The 17,022-nt window shown below is 36.6% G+C and overlaps 1 protein-coding gene across 1 annotated transcript in view; it reads left to right on the top strand.

Moving 5' to 3' along the window:
• The window catches only part of arid4b (AT-rich interaction domain 4B), a 165,712-nt gene extending 149,192 nt beyond the window's left edge, over positions 1-16,520 (top strand). Inside the window, 9 exon segments of the mRNA XM_046871718.1 lie at positions 5,164-5,346; positions 6,873-6,957; positions 7,082-7,274; positions 9,543-9,752; positions 9,755-10,723; positions 11,154-11,267; positions 11,556-11,780; positions 11,894-12,040; positions 15,122-16,520. Coding sequence (XP_046727674.1) covers positions 5,164-5,346; positions 6,873-6,957; positions 7,082-7,274; positions 9,543-9,752; positions 9,755-10,723; positions 11,154-11,267; positions 11,556-11,780; positions 11,894-12,040; positions 15,122-15,255 — 2,260 coding nt within the window. The 3' untranslated portion in view covers positions 15,256-16,520.
• Positions 16,521-17,022: the final 502 nt, after the last annotated feature.

Here is a 17,022-nt window from a genome sequence, read left to right as displayed (position 1 = left end):
TTAAACAGACTTGTGAACAATATTTGGGAGAAATAGGCCTTTTTTTGTACGTAGAAAAAGTCTTAGATTTTTGAGTTCAGCTCATGAAAAGTTAGGGCAAAAACAAGTGTTGAGTTTATATATATATATATATATATATATATATATATATATATATATATATATATATATATATATATATATGTCACATGTGTGTCTTGTCAAGAGTTCACTTGTGACATTCCTTGCCTTCTTAATGTTCTTGAGACAAAATCAGTAGTCTTGTGCAAACTACAGAGTAAATTGCCCTATTAGTCCTACTAAAACTATTGTACAAATGTATATTATGGAAAAAAACACTCAGTTAAGTAAAATGAAATGATTTATTATTACCTTAAGAAATGAAGGTCAGTCAATCCTAAAAATCTCAAGAACTAGCCCCAAGGGCAGTCTCCAAAACCATCAAACACTATGATGAAACAGGCTCTCATGAGAGTAGTCTCAAGAAAGTGAAACCAAGAGCTACCTCTGCTGCAAAGGATAAGTTTAAATTTTCAACAGTAGATGTGTTGAAAATTGTCATTTGGTCTGATAAATCCAAATTTGACATTTTTGGTTTTAAGTGCTGTACCTTTTTAAGACATGCAGATGGTAAACATACGGTCTCTGAATATCCGGTTCCCACTATGAAGCATGGAGGAGCTGTATTGGTGTGAAAGTGCTTTGCTGGCAGTATTATGCATGCAGTATTATGCATGCAGTATTATATATATATATATATATATATATATATATATATATATATATATATATATATATATATATATATATATATATATACACACACACACACAGTGTTGGGCAGTAACGCAGTTACTTTTGACAGTAACTAATACTGTAACGCATTACTTTTTAAATAAAGTAACTCCGTTACTGTTACCGTATGGTGCGTTGTCCGTTACTTTTTTAAATTAATACATTTTGGCTGAAGTGTAGCCTACAGTCTAAATGAGAACCACTGTAAACACGAAGAAGACGCACTGTGGGCATGTTTTTGTTTATTCAAGTATGTGCGGCAGTAACGGCGAGTCAAGGCGAGAGCAAGACGAGTTTCTTAAAGTGGAAATATGCTCATTATTTCACTTTAATTGAGCATAAAGACAAAAACTTTTTAGTCAAATGTAATCTGTCTTTCTGGTTTGAAGGTCGTATCTACTTGGATAAACAGCAACTCCAATCTGTCGAAGCACCTCCAGAAACTCCATGCCTCGACAAAGCTAGGAGCTAACCCGGTGTTATGTTGTACATTGTTGATAGTTTTCATACTTAAGCTGTGAAAGAAACATTATTAAGGGCTCAACACGACAGCTTTTATGATGCAGAAGCCACTTTAGAATTCTGAATATATTATTCAGCTTGTTTTGTTATTTATTTTAGAAATCCTTGTGATATATTCAGTTTTTTGCTGGACTGACTTAAATAAAATAGTGTTTAAAAATTAATTTTTTAAGTCAGTTTTGTGTTTGTATAGACCATAACGCATAAAAGGGCATTAATGGAAACGTTAAAGAACGTTCTTTAAAAAAGTAACTAAAAAGTTACTTTTAACAGTAACGCATTACTTTTTGGTGTAAGTAATCAACAAAGTAATTAAGTTCCCCTTACTTGGTCATCCACTTGTTGGCAGATTGGCAACTGACTTGAATGTTTTCCACTATTGAATAAACTTCCTCACTTGTTGATGACACACTTGCTGATGATCACTTAATCAAGAGTAACCGATCTGAAGCACCTGGTCATCTTCACACTTGCTGATGATCACTTAATCAAGAGTAACTGATTTGAAGCATCTGTCAGATACTTAGCATCTTATTTCCAATTAAAACATAAAGTAAAATGTACTTTGTTTTTCACTCAAGAATTCTCCATTTTGGCTTCACTTTATAAAATTCAATAAATAATGAAATGGTGTAAAATGCTATATGTTGGTCATCTTAGGTTGTATTTACCTAATTCTAACCCTTGACAAAGACTAGCTGACTTTTATTATATCACAATATGTAAAACCCCAGAATTCCAAGAGAAATTTTTTAGATAACTTTATATAAATAAATGCTTTCAATGCGGTTAAGGACTGGACTTTTTTTTTTTTTGTTTAAGCAGCAGTTTTCAAATATCTGTTACCATTTGTATGTACAGTGATACCTCGACCTACGAGTGCCCTAACATACGAGTTTTTTGAGATACAAGCGGTCACTCGGCCGATTTTTTGCTTTGATACGCGAGCAAAAACTTGAGATACGAGCTCGAGACGCCGCTGCTAGATGGCGAATCAAAGCCAGAAAGCAAAGATTGTGACAAAAATTAAGATAAGCAAAGAAGAAAAAGAAAAAACTTTAAAGTTTATGGATATGTAGTGTGCAGGAGTGATAGTAAAAAAACAAGTTTTCCCTCCGCCTCCGCTTATCGCCTAAATTTGCTTTGAAATAAGAGCAATTTGACATACGAGCAAGGTTATGGAACGAATTAAACTCGTATGTCAAGGTACCACTGTAGTCCTTCTCAGTTTAGAGATTGCTTTATAATCCTTCCCAGATTGATGAGCAGCAGTTGCTTTCGTACTGTCATGGCTGATTTAATTACACAACTGCATGCTTCAGAACACCAAAAAAACTCAATGATTGCATATAGAAATTTTTTTATCTACATAATTTATAAATTGGACATTTACTTATTAAACATTTACTATGTACTTCAATTAATTTCCATAAAAATTCCAAACCTTGTATTTATTTCCAGTAAAAATAACAGATTTTAAGTATGGTCGCAGACTTTTGAAAAAAGTGATGATGATGATAATAATAATAATAATAATAATAATAATAATAATAATAATAATAATAATAATGATAACTATTATCTCCATGCATCTCTCAAAGGGCTGTTTTCCACATTATTTATAAATGTGGCTCATGCTTGTTTAGAATGAAAATCTGCAACCCCAAAAGGCTTTTGCACCTAGCTTTAACCTCTTAAAATAAGGCTACAGTGTCATTTAGAATAAATGAAGCAACAGCTGACAATAGGTAGTTGTCAAAGGTCAGCATTATGTATTTAGAAAGTCTTACCTAAAATTTAAAATAGTAACTTAGAACAAAACTGTTACACATTTAGATGTAAAAGCGATACATGATAGATTTTGTTTATCGACTATCCTATTGTCACTGTGTCAATAAAGTCAACATTATTACATACACTCACCGGCCACTTTATTGGTACACCTTACTAGTACTGGGTTGGACCCCTTTTGCCTTCAGAACTGCCTTAATCCTTCGTTGCATAGATTCAACAAGGTACTGGAAACATTCTTCAGAGATTTTGGTCCATATTGACACGATAGCATCACGCAGTTGCTGCAAATTTGTCGGCTGCACATCCATGATGCGAATCTCCCGTTCCACCACATCCCAAAGGTGCTTTATTGGATTGAGATCTGGTTACTGTGGAGGCCATTTGAGTACAGTGAACTCATTGTCATGTTCAAAAAAACAGTCTGAGATGATTCGCGCTTTATGACATGGCGCGTTATCCTGCTGGAAGTAACCATCAGAAGATGGGTACACTGTGGACATAAAGGGATGGACAATTGATACTAATTGGCCCAAAGTGTGCCAAGAAAAATCCCCCACACCATTACACCACCACCAGCCTGAACCACTGGTACAAGGCAGCATGGATCCATGCTTTCATGTTGTTGATGCCAAATTCTGACCCTACCATCCAAATGTCGCAGCAGAAATTGAGAATCATCAGACCAGGCAACATTTTTCCAATCTTTGATTGTCCAATTTTGGTGAGCCTGTGCGAATTGCAGCCTTAGTTTCCTGTTCTTAGCTGTCAGGAGTGGCACCCGGTGTGGTCTTCTGCTGCTGTAGCCCATCCGCCTCAAGGTTCGACGTGTTGTGCGTTCAGAGATGCTCTTCTGCATACCTTGATTGTAAGGAGTGGTTATTTGAGTTACTGTTGCCTTTCTATCAGCTCGAACCAGTCAGGACAGTCTCCTCTGACCTCTGGCATCAACAAGGCATTTGTGCCCACAGAACTGCCGCTCACTGGATATTTTCTCTTTTTCTGACCATTCACTGTAAGTGAAATACTCAGACCAGCCCGTCTGGCATCAACAACCATGTCACGTTCAAAGTCACTTAAATCACCTTTCTTCCCCATTTTGACGCTCGGTTTGAACTGCAGCAGATCGTCTTGACCATGTCTACATGCCTAAATGCATTGAGTTGCTGCGATGTGATTAGCTGATTAGAAATTTGCGTTAAAAAGCAGAGGGACAGGTGTACCTAATGAAGTGGCCGGTGAGTGTATGTTATGTACAAATAAAAAGTACAAAAAAGTACAAAAAATCCTTAAAGCAGATTCTTAATTTTAGAGCCAACTCATTTAGCCAGCTTCTAATATTAGATTGTGTAAATGGTCAGGGCTTTAAAATGTATTGATGTGTTGGCTAATGACAATTGTTTTCCATAGTAGGGCATTAGAGCGACTAAAAAATGAATAGTCTATTATCTGGAGTAATTTCTATGTTATACATCTTAGTGCACCAGTAAGAAAGTAGTAAGTGAGTAAATTGCAAGTTTTAGTAAGTAAGTAAAAGTAAATTATCTTTCCAGAAGCTGGATAACTTTGAACACAGCCAGAATGTATGAGTTCAACCTTTCCCAGTAGAAGCTAAAGTATAAATTAATTTTCAGCCACTTTGCTGTGAATCTGGACACTAAGGATCAGGTGTTGAAGAAAATCATTATACAGGTGATCAATTGGCAGATTATAATAATAAGAAAATATTGTTTTATATAATAACACACAAAACTAGTTTAATTGCAAGTCATAGTATCTGATTAATATAGTCAGTAATGATCAACATATACATTTTTATTACATATACTTTCACAACACAGGCAAGCAATAAACATTATTATTATTATTATTATTACTACTACTACTACTACCACTAATTAGATACATTTAGGACTGTAAGATATTTGTTTTCAACCAAGTGGTAATACAGTAGAAGCAGATGGCTCAGTTGGTTCTGAGAGGGTAGAGATGGGTTCTTGTCTAAATTCTGAGGCAGGTTTAGGGAAAGGAAGTGCTGAACTGTCTTTCTTGCAGGGATGACAGCAGTCAGGAGTGGGAGGAAGGGGAGGAGTTTGAGTGTTACCCCCCTGGGATGAAGGTGCAGGTGAGGTATGGGCGAGGTCGCAATCAGAAGACATACGAAGCCACTGTGAAAGAGTCAGACCTGGAGGGGGGAGAGGTGCTCTACCTGGTACACTACTGTGGCTGGAATGTCAGGTAAGGCAGGACCCTGGGAACTCCTTATGTATTTAAAAAAACATGTAATCAATATTTTTGACAATTTTCAATCCAATCTTGATGTCTTTGTCAGCTTTAGTGGTTCATTTAGTGGTTGATGAAATCAGATGTGTGTTTCCACATTTAATTATTTAAACAAATCACGGGCTCTCGTCTGGAGAAAAATGGGAGACTATTTGGAGTTATGGAAATAGTTAATCCCCTGCATTACTTTGGTGTCTGTTTTAGATGGATTAGCATCTCTTAGGAAAAAATTGTTACTGTTGGGAAAACTGCTTCCATTACATAGCAAGGCAGGTATACAAGAGTTTGCATTAAATTGCGCTTACAATGTGATTGGGTCAGTCATTTTACCAAGGATGTTTTCCACAAAGCACTAGAATTTACAGCATTAGATCAAGCTTATTTGTGCAGTATGTTGACTTTTTTTTTTTTTTTTTTTTATCTCAAGAAACTAGGGGAATGTATCAGTAAGGGTAGGTAATGTTGGTATTAATATGCTGATTTACTTGTAAAATATATGCCAGTACCAGCAGTGGCCTCATACTGTATATTGTCAGTTATCTGCAAAAATTTTATGATTAATGATACATTAAGTGCAAAACAGAGTGCAAATTGTGCTGTGTAAAATGAACGAGGGGAAATATAGTATCTTTCTCAAAAGAAATAACATAAAACATTGTAAATTTTAAACTCATCTCATGTTGCTCAGTGAGTATGTTAGCGGGGAAGTTAAGTGAGTGAACAAGCTTAGGTGAGTGAAAATATATATATGTTGCTCTTCATAATAAGCAGATACTGTTGATTTGAATCATGGGATTTCATAGAGGTGAAAATGTACCCTACAGCTGTGCAGATTCTTTTGACCTTAATATCATGTCTGCGACAAAACTATGACAAGTTTGATTGATTAATTCTAAAGGCTAATTTAGCCTAATTTTTTTATAAAAATTTAAATTCATACTGATAATCATACTGATTAATTAAAAATAAATATTTTAAATAGTAAATAATGAGTGTAATAGTGGGAAAACACCCAGCAAACTACACAATTTATAAATAAGCCTTCTGCACAAAGGATACTTAAAATACTTTTGTTTTAGATTACTTTACATACAGTATTAGCATCTGATTCTGGACAGTTGAGAGGAGGGCATGGTTGTTGGAAGAATTCACTTGAACCAGGCTTATCCTATTACATAGTATACCCTTAAATAATATAAAAATTTATTTAGCAGAAATTGCCAAATCTGATTCAAAGCAAACTACACTATTTCAATTGCCAGCAGGTCTTATAAAAATACAGTATGTATTTGGTGTAGACTGACTAAACTCTTGACATAACACTTGACATAATGAGTAGATTACTTATTTGGGTATCAAAAGCATGTACTCCAAATATATAGTTGTCACAGGACGAGTGTGTAATTGTTGTCAAGTCTTTTAGACTAGCTAAATTGTAGTGCAGATTATTCACATAGCATAACCTACCTCTTTCTCAAAAGGTATGATGAGTGGATTAAAGCTGACAAGATTATTCGACCAGCTAATAAGAATGTTCCCAAAATAAAGCATAGGAAAAAAATTAAGGTAAAACTGTCTTGTTTGCATCTTAAAATATATATATATACATATGTATATATATTTTATAAAAGCATTCCGATGAAATAAAATGTTGTTTTTTGTTGTTTTGCTTGTTTTGTTTTGTTTTTAGAACAAAATTGAACAAGAAAGAGACCGAATAGGGAGTTTAAATGACAGAGAGGACTATTCTCCTATAGACATTCAAAACAATCAATCCTCAAGCCTTGGCTCTGGCAATGGAGTTTTTCCGAAAATGGAAGAATTTAAAGATGCAAGTGGCCAGAAGAGTCCTGTTAAATCCTCCAATGTCAGTGAGCTCCAAGGTAATTTTAAAGATGCTGATAATTATTGGCACTGCATGATGTATTTTTTCACTGTTTCAAATATGTGAATGTCAAGCTAGCAATGAACTTGTATCAAGTAGGAATGTATATGTTCTGGGAAGGAATACAATATACTTGAATGTAATAGATATGTCAGACAACTTTTTCGCAGTCCTTAGTTTTTGGTTGGTGTTCAGTCTTATTGCCAAGTTTTATGAAAAAATTTTAATATCAAACAAAGTACTTACAAGCAGTTATATTTTTTGCCATTGTATATAGTTTTTTAAAAACATTTCCTTGTAAAAGGAAACACAGTTCCTTAAGCCATCAGCACCCATTACAAAATTTCTTTAACTAAATGACTGTATTTATAGAAATATATTCTTATTTGTGAGAATAACAGCAGTGGGCCTCTTTATGTACTGACTTGGCTGGATACCTATGTAGATGGAACCTGCTCTTACATCATAAAAATGTTAAATAAAAGCATGGTGTGCAATTAATCTTGTCATCTGAGGCTTTTATTTATGAATTAGGGTTTTTCACAGATAAGCCCACCCTGTGTTTATATTTGAACTATTTTGTCATAATGGGTGACTAGTTTTGTTTGTATAACTGTCTAAATAAAATTGGGTTTCACAGAAATCTCTTAATAGTTTTTAATCTTTGACCTAGTGAATTAACTGTGATAACATATTTTTGTTAGAGACTACTAAAATACTCGCTAGGTAAGGCAAATAGTTAAATGCTGTAAACATCAACAATGATAATGTGTAAATTTAAACTTAATAGTATAATCATATATAAAGGTCCCTGGTGGTCTAGTGGTTAAGATGCGGTGCTCTCACCGCTGTGGCCTGGGTCCGATCCCCGGTCAGGGAACCAAAGCCAGTGCACTCTTAGTGCCGGTCCCAAGCCCGGATAAATGGGAAGGGTTGCGTTAGGAAGGGCATCCAGCGTAAAAACATGTGCCAAATCAAACAAGCGTTTGTGGCCACCCCTAATGGGAGAAGCCGAAAGAAGGTTTTTGGGGTTCCCTGGTAGTCTACTGGTTAGGATGCGGCACTCTCACCGCCACGGCCCAGGTTCGATCCCCAGTCGGGGAACCAACCCCAGCCATTAGGGTTGCACAAGCCAGTGCACTCTTATTGCCGATCCCAAGCCCGGATAAATAAGGAGGGTTGCGTTAGGAAGGGCATCCAGCGTAAAAACGTGCCAAATCGAACATGCGGATCATGAATACGGATGATCCGCTGTGGCGACCCCTAATGGGAGAAGCTAAAAGAAAGTTTAGTATAATCATATCTAAAAGTGCAGTAATCCCTGTAAATTAAGATGATTGGCTGATATGTACTTTATATGTTTATAAAGTAGGGCACCCACCTGTCTCCAAGGCTCAATACTAACCTCTATTTTTTTAAAGTTGTTTGTAGTTCACAGTTGGTAAAAACTAAATTTCCCAGCTCTTAATAGGGCCTTATTTATCAAAACACATGTGAAACACATTCTAAATGTTTTTATACTACCTCTGTATACACAATTTCAAACAATTTCAAAACATGAATGAAATTAAATATACTGTTGCTTAAAGTAGCACAAAGCCCTTTTATTAAGTTTGAATGTGTTACAGAGCAATAAATATAAGTTAAGGCATGGAGAGTCATTCAATTAATAGTTGTTAGGAAATATCAGTACAGTCTGCAATTTCTTTAAGAAATCTGTAAATAAGATTGCACTTATTTGGACAAACAAAATTCTATTAATGCCTCAAACTTCTTTTTACAAAAATACATCAGTCAAATTGCCAAACAAAGTATAATCTCAATCAATCTTTAAATGTGTCTAATTTTACTGTATCAGATTTTAATTTTTTATTTGTGTCTTCTGTCAACATCTTTTGAGCATTGAAATCAGTAATTACTTACAATCATGCCAATATAAATAGCAATGCATCAAATGTAAGCTCCTAATATTCAGTATACAGTACCTGCTAATATGATTTTCTACCATTATAAGTTCTTGCACACATATGGTCAGGAGTGTGCAAAGAAATTTGCACAGCCTCATGACTAAGCAAAATTTGACAAATCCCACTGCTTACATAGAAATGTGCACCAGAGTATTTGTTCTCAAGGTTGATATGTAGAGAACTTTACAACAGAGCCACCATTATTGCTTCACCCTGATGTTCTGACTGTTACTTTAAGTAGTGTGTGTGTGTGTGTGTGTGTGTGTGTGTGTGTGTGTGTGTGTGTGTGTGTGTGTTAGCACCTGTATGTTCCACAGATTATTGCAATCATGAGCAGGATGAGGAAGGTGACCATATTAATGGCCCTCCAGCAGGCAAGCTAAGTCCCCTGAGAAGAGCTTTTCCAGAAATCCTTCAAACTGCTTTACAATGGGAAAGTGAACCACCCAATGAGGGAGACAAAGCTTCTGTGAAAACAAGCACCCTGATGCCCAGTACAGCCCAGAAGATAATAAACAACTAGTAACAGAAGGGGAGGCCTCAAACACCAGAAGAAGAAAAACTGAAGGAACCACTGATACACGTATACATAAAATCCAGCGAAAACTCAAAACCAGGGGCAGCAAGTTAAGTGATTGGTTGTCAGAGAGTTCATTAAAAAAGCTGGAACAGAGAAATACTAAGCCTCAGGATGAATCCATGCAGTCCAGTAGCAGTTCTGAGGAGGAGAGTGACTCTCTTATGGAATCGCAGGCCAAAGAAGAGCTGCTAATGCACCACAAAGGCAAGAGTGTACCCTCTACAAAGTACATGAGCCTGAATGATAAGTCCAAGGGTGGCCGGTCTTCAACATTCTGGGAAATCCCTGACAAACAAGCTAAGATTACGTCTGGAATGGATGATAGGACACCTGGTTGTCGTTCCAAAGGCCAAAAGGATGTATGGTCCAGTATTCAGGCTCAGTGGCCTAAGAAAACCCTGAAAGAGCTATTTTCTGATTCAGACACTGAAGCTGCAAATTCCCCTCCTCAAGTCACACCTTGCCTGAGTGAGCTGGAGCCCAAGCAGAAAAATGAAACACATGAGGAACTGCAGGAGGGCCAAGAGAAGAACCAAGAGTATCCCAGCAGTGGAAGCAACTCTATCCTCAACACACCACCCACAACCCCAGAGTCTGCTGAGGTCTTATGTCAGAGGCACTTATCCTCACCACCCCCTCAGAGTTCTGTCTTGGTATCCTGCTCTCCAGCCACATCCTCATCAGCTGGACTTTTGATAGAAGAGTGTGTTGATGGGCGCAATGATTGTGACACTAGTATGGTGGAGATGGATATTGTGAGCTGTGAATTTCACATGCTGCCTCAGGAAGACCAGTCAGGGTCCCCCTCCAAAATTTTTGAGGCAAACCTGTCCAGTAACAGCAGCTGCAGTCTGAGTTTGAGCAGCAGCAGTCAACAGGAGATTGAGCAGAAATCTAAAGGTATGCACTAAATTCAATATTTATTTGGAATTTTCTTTTGAGCAGCATTGCTGCCTCACAGCTTCCGGGTCCTGATTTCTTTATTAAGCTGTCACTGCAGGTTCTCCATTTTCCTTCCACGATCCAGTCGATGGATTGGCAAATAATACATTTATTTTATTTGCAATTAGTGTGTGTGGCATGTGCATGCATATGGTACACTGCAGTGAAATGGCAACACATTTAGGGTAAGTTTCTTGCTAGCATTGGCCTTGGATTTGCTATGACCCTGACAAGAATGCAGTTATAGAATGAATAAAGTAATTAAATAAGTATTATACAATTCGTTTAGTTTAAAGGACTCTGTAAGCTACTTCCATTCATCAAGTTTAAAAAAGATTAACATTTAACTACCTGTTGTTTTTCCTTTGCTTGCTGGTTCATTACCTAGAGTCATCATGCAATCAGAAACGGCATAGAGACTCCCAGGAAGGTGGAGCATTAAAGAAACACAAACCAAGTCACAAGACTTTGACCTTGAATACCAAAAAGAACCATAAATCAGGTAACTTAAAATATATATATATATATATATATATATATATATATATATATATATATATATATATATATATATATATATATAAAATTTGAGTATTTTGGTGAAATAATGGGTTAATTGTTTTTTATATCCATAGTCATCTGCATGCATAATAGAAGGCGGCTTGGTAGTTTAGTGATTAGTAAATTCAGGAAAAAAAATACAAATTCAGGAAAAATCTAGGTATTTTTATGTTTAGGTTAATGTAACATCAAGTCCAATTAGGTATAAGAAGTACTCCTTACTTTCTAGCCAACAGTAGTGACAGTGAGGACCAGTGTCTCAGTGAGATGGCTGCTAAAGCACTTATATCAAAGTGCAGTACCCAAGACACAAAGGCAATAATTCCTCCTAAGGGCTCGGCTCGGACATCCCTATCCCATAAATACCACAAACATACGGATTCTGAGCATCTATATCCAAAAGAGCAGCAGAGCAGCCGGGGTTCCCGCACATACAAATGGAGTTTTCAAATGTGTGAGTATTTTATTCGGTAAACAGTTTATATAAATAAATACATTTTAGTAAACTCTGTCATAAGATGGTTAACATTAAAAACATTAAAATATTTATTTTCAAACCTGCTTTAGCTGATTTGGAAAAGATGACTAGCCTAGAGAAGATTGCATTTCTTCAGGAGAAATTACAGGACATCAGGAATCACTATCTCTTGCTCAAATCTGAAGTGGCCTCCATTGACAGAAGACGAAAACGTATTAAGAAAAAGGAGCAGGAAAGTAAGTTTTTAGTTTTCCAAGTTTATTTGGTTACATTTATAAAATAAGTTACTATGAGGTCAAAGGTAAGAATGATTGCTTTAGTTTAAATGGTATTTACTCATTTATTTTGTCTAATCTGTCATTTGTCATCTGTAATTTTTAATAAAAAAAAAATGTGAAAAAAAGTCTGTGATCTAATTGCATGACATCTGAATGTACTGTCAGAACTATAATGCAGCTGTTTAATATCCAGTTGACCTGTTGTCTTTCATTTAATCTTTACAATGTGAATACACAATCACTTAGGCTTAACCTAAATAATTTTGCCAAGTCAAATACTTTTTTGCCTTTGAAAATGCTATAGATGTATGGTTCAATTTGCATGACTCAAATTTAGAAAGCCTCTCTCTCAAATGTTATGTGATATACATTATAAAATAAGTAGTCTTTAATTGTAATTTTTCCTCCTTCACAGATGAAATAAATATAGTTGCATTTCAGGAACTCGAGCTGCGTCAACAACGCTTTGGGAATGCTTCCGACAGGTAATCTGTAATCTGTCCAACAGGAAGACGTGACGTCACCAGGAAGCTATAAAAGCACATGCCGTGGCGACAGCACTAGCTTCTGTTTGTTCAGGAAGCGCTCTGTGTTTGTCTGTGTTGCCGAAAATGCCAAAGTGGGTATTGGTAAGCAGTAAAAAAAAAAAATGTAAAAAAAGAATGGAAAGAAGGAATTATTAAAACAAGCAGTCATTTAGGCTATGTCTGGCTTATCTCGGTCAGCTCTTGAGGGAGCCGGCTGACCGCATTGCACCCGTATGTCCATGCGGACGATCTACTCCAGGAGAGTTCTCTTCGTGGAGGGTGCTCCCAATCCTCACGGTTCTGGCCCCGCTTCCGCCTAGGCATTGTGGCGACTAAGGTCATGGGGGTCACATTTGGATCTGGTAGAGGGTTTGAAAATGGGCCGGTCCCTTACTTTTGCCGTACCTGCCAGAGCCAGCGCTTTCTTTAAAGGTTTGGAAGCACGCCTTTTCATCTTTTGCCAAGATGGATATTGCTTGGGGGCTAATAAGCAGAAACCACGTCCCCGTGAGCAAGCTGGATGAACGTTCCTTGCAACCTACGTCACTACCTCCATGACGTCCGGGACCTAAGGGACCATCATGTGCTGGTCCATACAGACAACACATTGGTGGTCTTGCTCTGCTTGCCAAACAGTCCCTAGGGAAAAACCCGTTAGTGACACATTTCCCTGAGTCTGAGTGCCTGTGTCTGACCTGCCTGTTGTTCTGGAGGCCTCATCTAAGCCTCCCTTCGAGCCCTTGCCCGAAGAGCCCTTGAGATTTTTAACAGTCAAGACTGCCATCTCATTTCTAAAGAGGGTTGGGGAACTTAATGCCCTTTCTGTGAACCCCTCCTGTTCGGAGTTTACCTCATGCATGGCCAGTGCCTTTCGCTACCCCAGGCATGTCCCTAAGGTGCCCTCAGCTGTCCCATAACCCGTCGTGCTCCAGGCATTCTATCCTTCTCCTTTTCAGGCCCCCGACCAGGAGAAGCTTACACAGGTGTGCTGGTCCGAGCACTGGACACTAGATCCACAGAACTGCGTATGAAGAAGGTTGGGGCTTTTGGTTCAAAAGTGAAACTAGCGCTGTCTCCACGGCATGTGCTCTTTTAGCTTACTGGTTGTCACGTCTTTCCGTTGGACAGATTTCCATGATTTAGAGCATGGAAACATTCCCAAAGCATTGTTGATGCGGCGTCTCGTTCCTCAGGGAACCAGGGTTACATACGTAAACTAGAGACGTTCTTCTACAATCAGCTTGCAACAGTTAACATGGGGTGTCACTGCAAGTCAGACAGGAGAAAATGTATGTCAGAGCTAGTCAACAAATTCTATAAATACAGGCAATAAAATAGACTATAAACTATAAAATATATGATTGGTCGATTCAGCACATAACATTGCTTTGTCAATTGCCACCTCTCATTCTGTTACTGCCTCCACAACCCTGTCAGCCTGTAACTGCTAAAACTGGGATGCTGAGAATAACCAGGCCAATGTGTATGAATGGTTGCATTAGGAATTCAGTTCCCAAATAACTGGACCACTGTAAAGTAGAGTGAGTAGAAAGAGAAAAAAACATTAACTATACACTTACTGAATAAATACTTTTGTATATACTGCTCCTTTTTTTCCATTTATTTCAAAGGCAGTATTTGTAGTATCATCAGATGGCATTTGAGCTTTCCTTAGCTTTTCCAAAGGAAAATCTGGAAGGCATTGTAATGTTCTTATGTAAAGAATGCCACAGTGCTAAGTTTGGGAAATAATACCTATATATTAAAACTAATAATTATACCAAAAGATTTATTGGTTTAGAGACTCACAAGCTGTTAAAGGGACTCTTGACAGTGGGATAAAAAGTTGATTGAACTGCTTAAAATCAGTGACCCTGTGAACAAATAAAGGATGATTGTTGCTATAATGCAACAGAGCAGTTGTTATCTTGAGAGTAATAAAAATATCTTAACACATTATGCATTGATTATTCCTGATTATTATGATTAATATACACCATAAAAGTAATTTTTAAGTTTTAATTTATCAAAAACTTGTAAAATATGTAAAATAAATAGGCAAGCTAGAACACATTTAACAGATGTGGGAGAGAAAGGATTGAGGGATATTATTGGGCTGCACCTACGAGCTTTATGAAGAAAAGTTGCTGAACTCAGGAAACAGTTGTTAAAGTTTATGCAGCTGGTGCAACCTAGTGCCACATGAGCCTATTCTACAAAATTGCACAGCAACATGTGAGCTGTAAATTGTCTACTAAAAACAAGGGAAAGATGTATAAAATGTATTCAACCCTACTTATTTCACATAGCTTAAATATAAGAACCCTTAAAATTATAGCTGAAATTCTGTACAAAACTAACCTTTAGTATTGACTAAAGGTTAGTTTTGTACAGAATTTCAGCTATAATTTGCAAGTATGTCTTGCTTTGTATCTTTTAAATATCCATAATACTAACATTGCTTTAAAAGGGCAGTGTTTTTTTTTTTAATTGAGTACTTTGTCCTAAGCAGGTGCAGCAGTGTTGTACTCCTCTTCTTCCTCGCCATCATCAAGCTCACTGACAGCAGCTGTTATGTTGACGCTTGCTGAGCCCACAGTCTCAGGCTCGTCACAAAACTCTGGGGTCTCACTGGAGTGCAGGTGATTGGAAAGCTTCTCTGACAGCACAAGGCACTTAACCAGCACCCAGCAAAGCATCTGGCAGAACTAACTCAGAAATAGTGTCATTTGACATAAAGATACAAAAGGAACACAAAAACTAAGAGGATTCAATAAGGAGCCAGACAAGAAGAAGCACTATTTTTACTGACAAATGTTTCCTCTGCAAGCTAAATGCCCTTAAGTGTACTTTTTTCTGCTAGTAGGGTATTGGACTGCATATAAGGATCTTTTTACATGTTTTAAGTTTTGAGCAATAAAAATGCCTGTCTGTATCCTTTCTGTGAAGTGGCAACAATACTGCTATTATAAACTGGCATAACAGTGACTTAGTTCTTTGTGTCTCCTATTTTTGTCTTAAGACAAAAGGTTTTTACAGCCCTACATTCATAGATTAAATCAGTTGTGGTGCTCTGTAAAAAAGTAATCAACCATTATTTTTCCTTAACAAATGTTCATATTCAGTTAGTTGATTTGGTCTACCATTCCCTGACCAGGAAATTGTTTACTGTGATGTAGATCCTTATTTATAATGTAAAATTCTGAAGTCACCTCCAGTATTTCCCCCTAGTTCTATATCTTGCAGTTTTATACCGGGCACTTGTATGGAATCATATGTTTTTGTAATACATTTGTATATTGAGAGATATGTTTTAAGGTGACCTATTTAATATATTGCACTGGTAATAATATATGACCTTTTTTGTACAATTTATACTTTCAATATTGTCTGTGTATAATTTGTTGCTTTTTTTGTTAAATGTCTTCTTTGTGGCAGTTTTTAGTTTTTACATTTAGTTTTCATATTGTACATGCTTTTTCTTTCCTTTTTGTTTTTAATCATATTTTAGAAAAAATTGTGCATTGCTTTTTGTGATTTAGAAGTTTATTTTAATCAGTACATGGACTGTAAAGTTTAAATACCATGTAAGAAAGATTGTGAAGGTGACTAATTCAATTGTATTTATCAGGTACATCAGAGGACTGAAAATGTGTAATATATTGTACAAATGTAAGTACCAAAACATCAGTTTTAAATAAAACCGATAGTTTGTGAGTTACTATTTTAATTTTGTTATATAATAAAACTGTAAAAAATGCATATTTTACACTGCCATTAATAGGATTGGGTTCCATTACTACTCAAGTGTAACTGAGTGTAATTTAGATCCACCATTACCCTGAATATTTAAAACTGGGAATGACACACAAAGATGACAAATAAGAAACAAATAAATATACAGTTCAAGATGTCCGTGTTGTCTCTTAGTCTATGTAGTGTTATTCTTCTCTGTCCACTCTAGAAATCATAGGTTTTATCTAAGTGACTCACGGACTACATTACAATTTGACAGTTATTACAAGTCTTCATATTCTTCAAATTCACAGCATTTGTCTAATCCCGCCTTGTCTGTTGTAGCTTTTTGAATTTAGTCAAGTCAAGAGGCTTTTATTGTCATTTCTACTATACACAGTGGTACACAGTACACAGTAAAAATGAGACAACGTTCCTCCGGAACCCTGGTGCTACACTAAACAACAACATCAAGCTACAACACAACACAAGCTACATAAAGTGCATCGAGTGCAACCTGGTGCAAACAGTGCAGACAAAAAACAGTACAGACAGACAACACAAGACAAGACACAAAACCATGATAGCGCCGACCAGTAAACCTACTGTATACTTGGTTATACAGTACTGTTTGATAACACACATTTGTGTGTGTGTGTGTGTGTGTGTGATCCCTTC

The sequence above is a fragment of the Silurus meridionalis genome, chromosome 2 (assembly GCF_014805685.1).
Source record: "Silurus meridionalis isolate SWU-2019-XX chromosome 2, ASM1480568v1, whole genome shotgun sequence".
In the NCBI taxonomy this organism is placed as follows: Eukaryota; Metazoa; Chordata; class Actinopteri; order Siluriformes; family Siluridae; genus Silurus; species Silurus meridionalis.
This window is presented reverse-complemented; position numbering and strand designations above follow the sequence as displayed.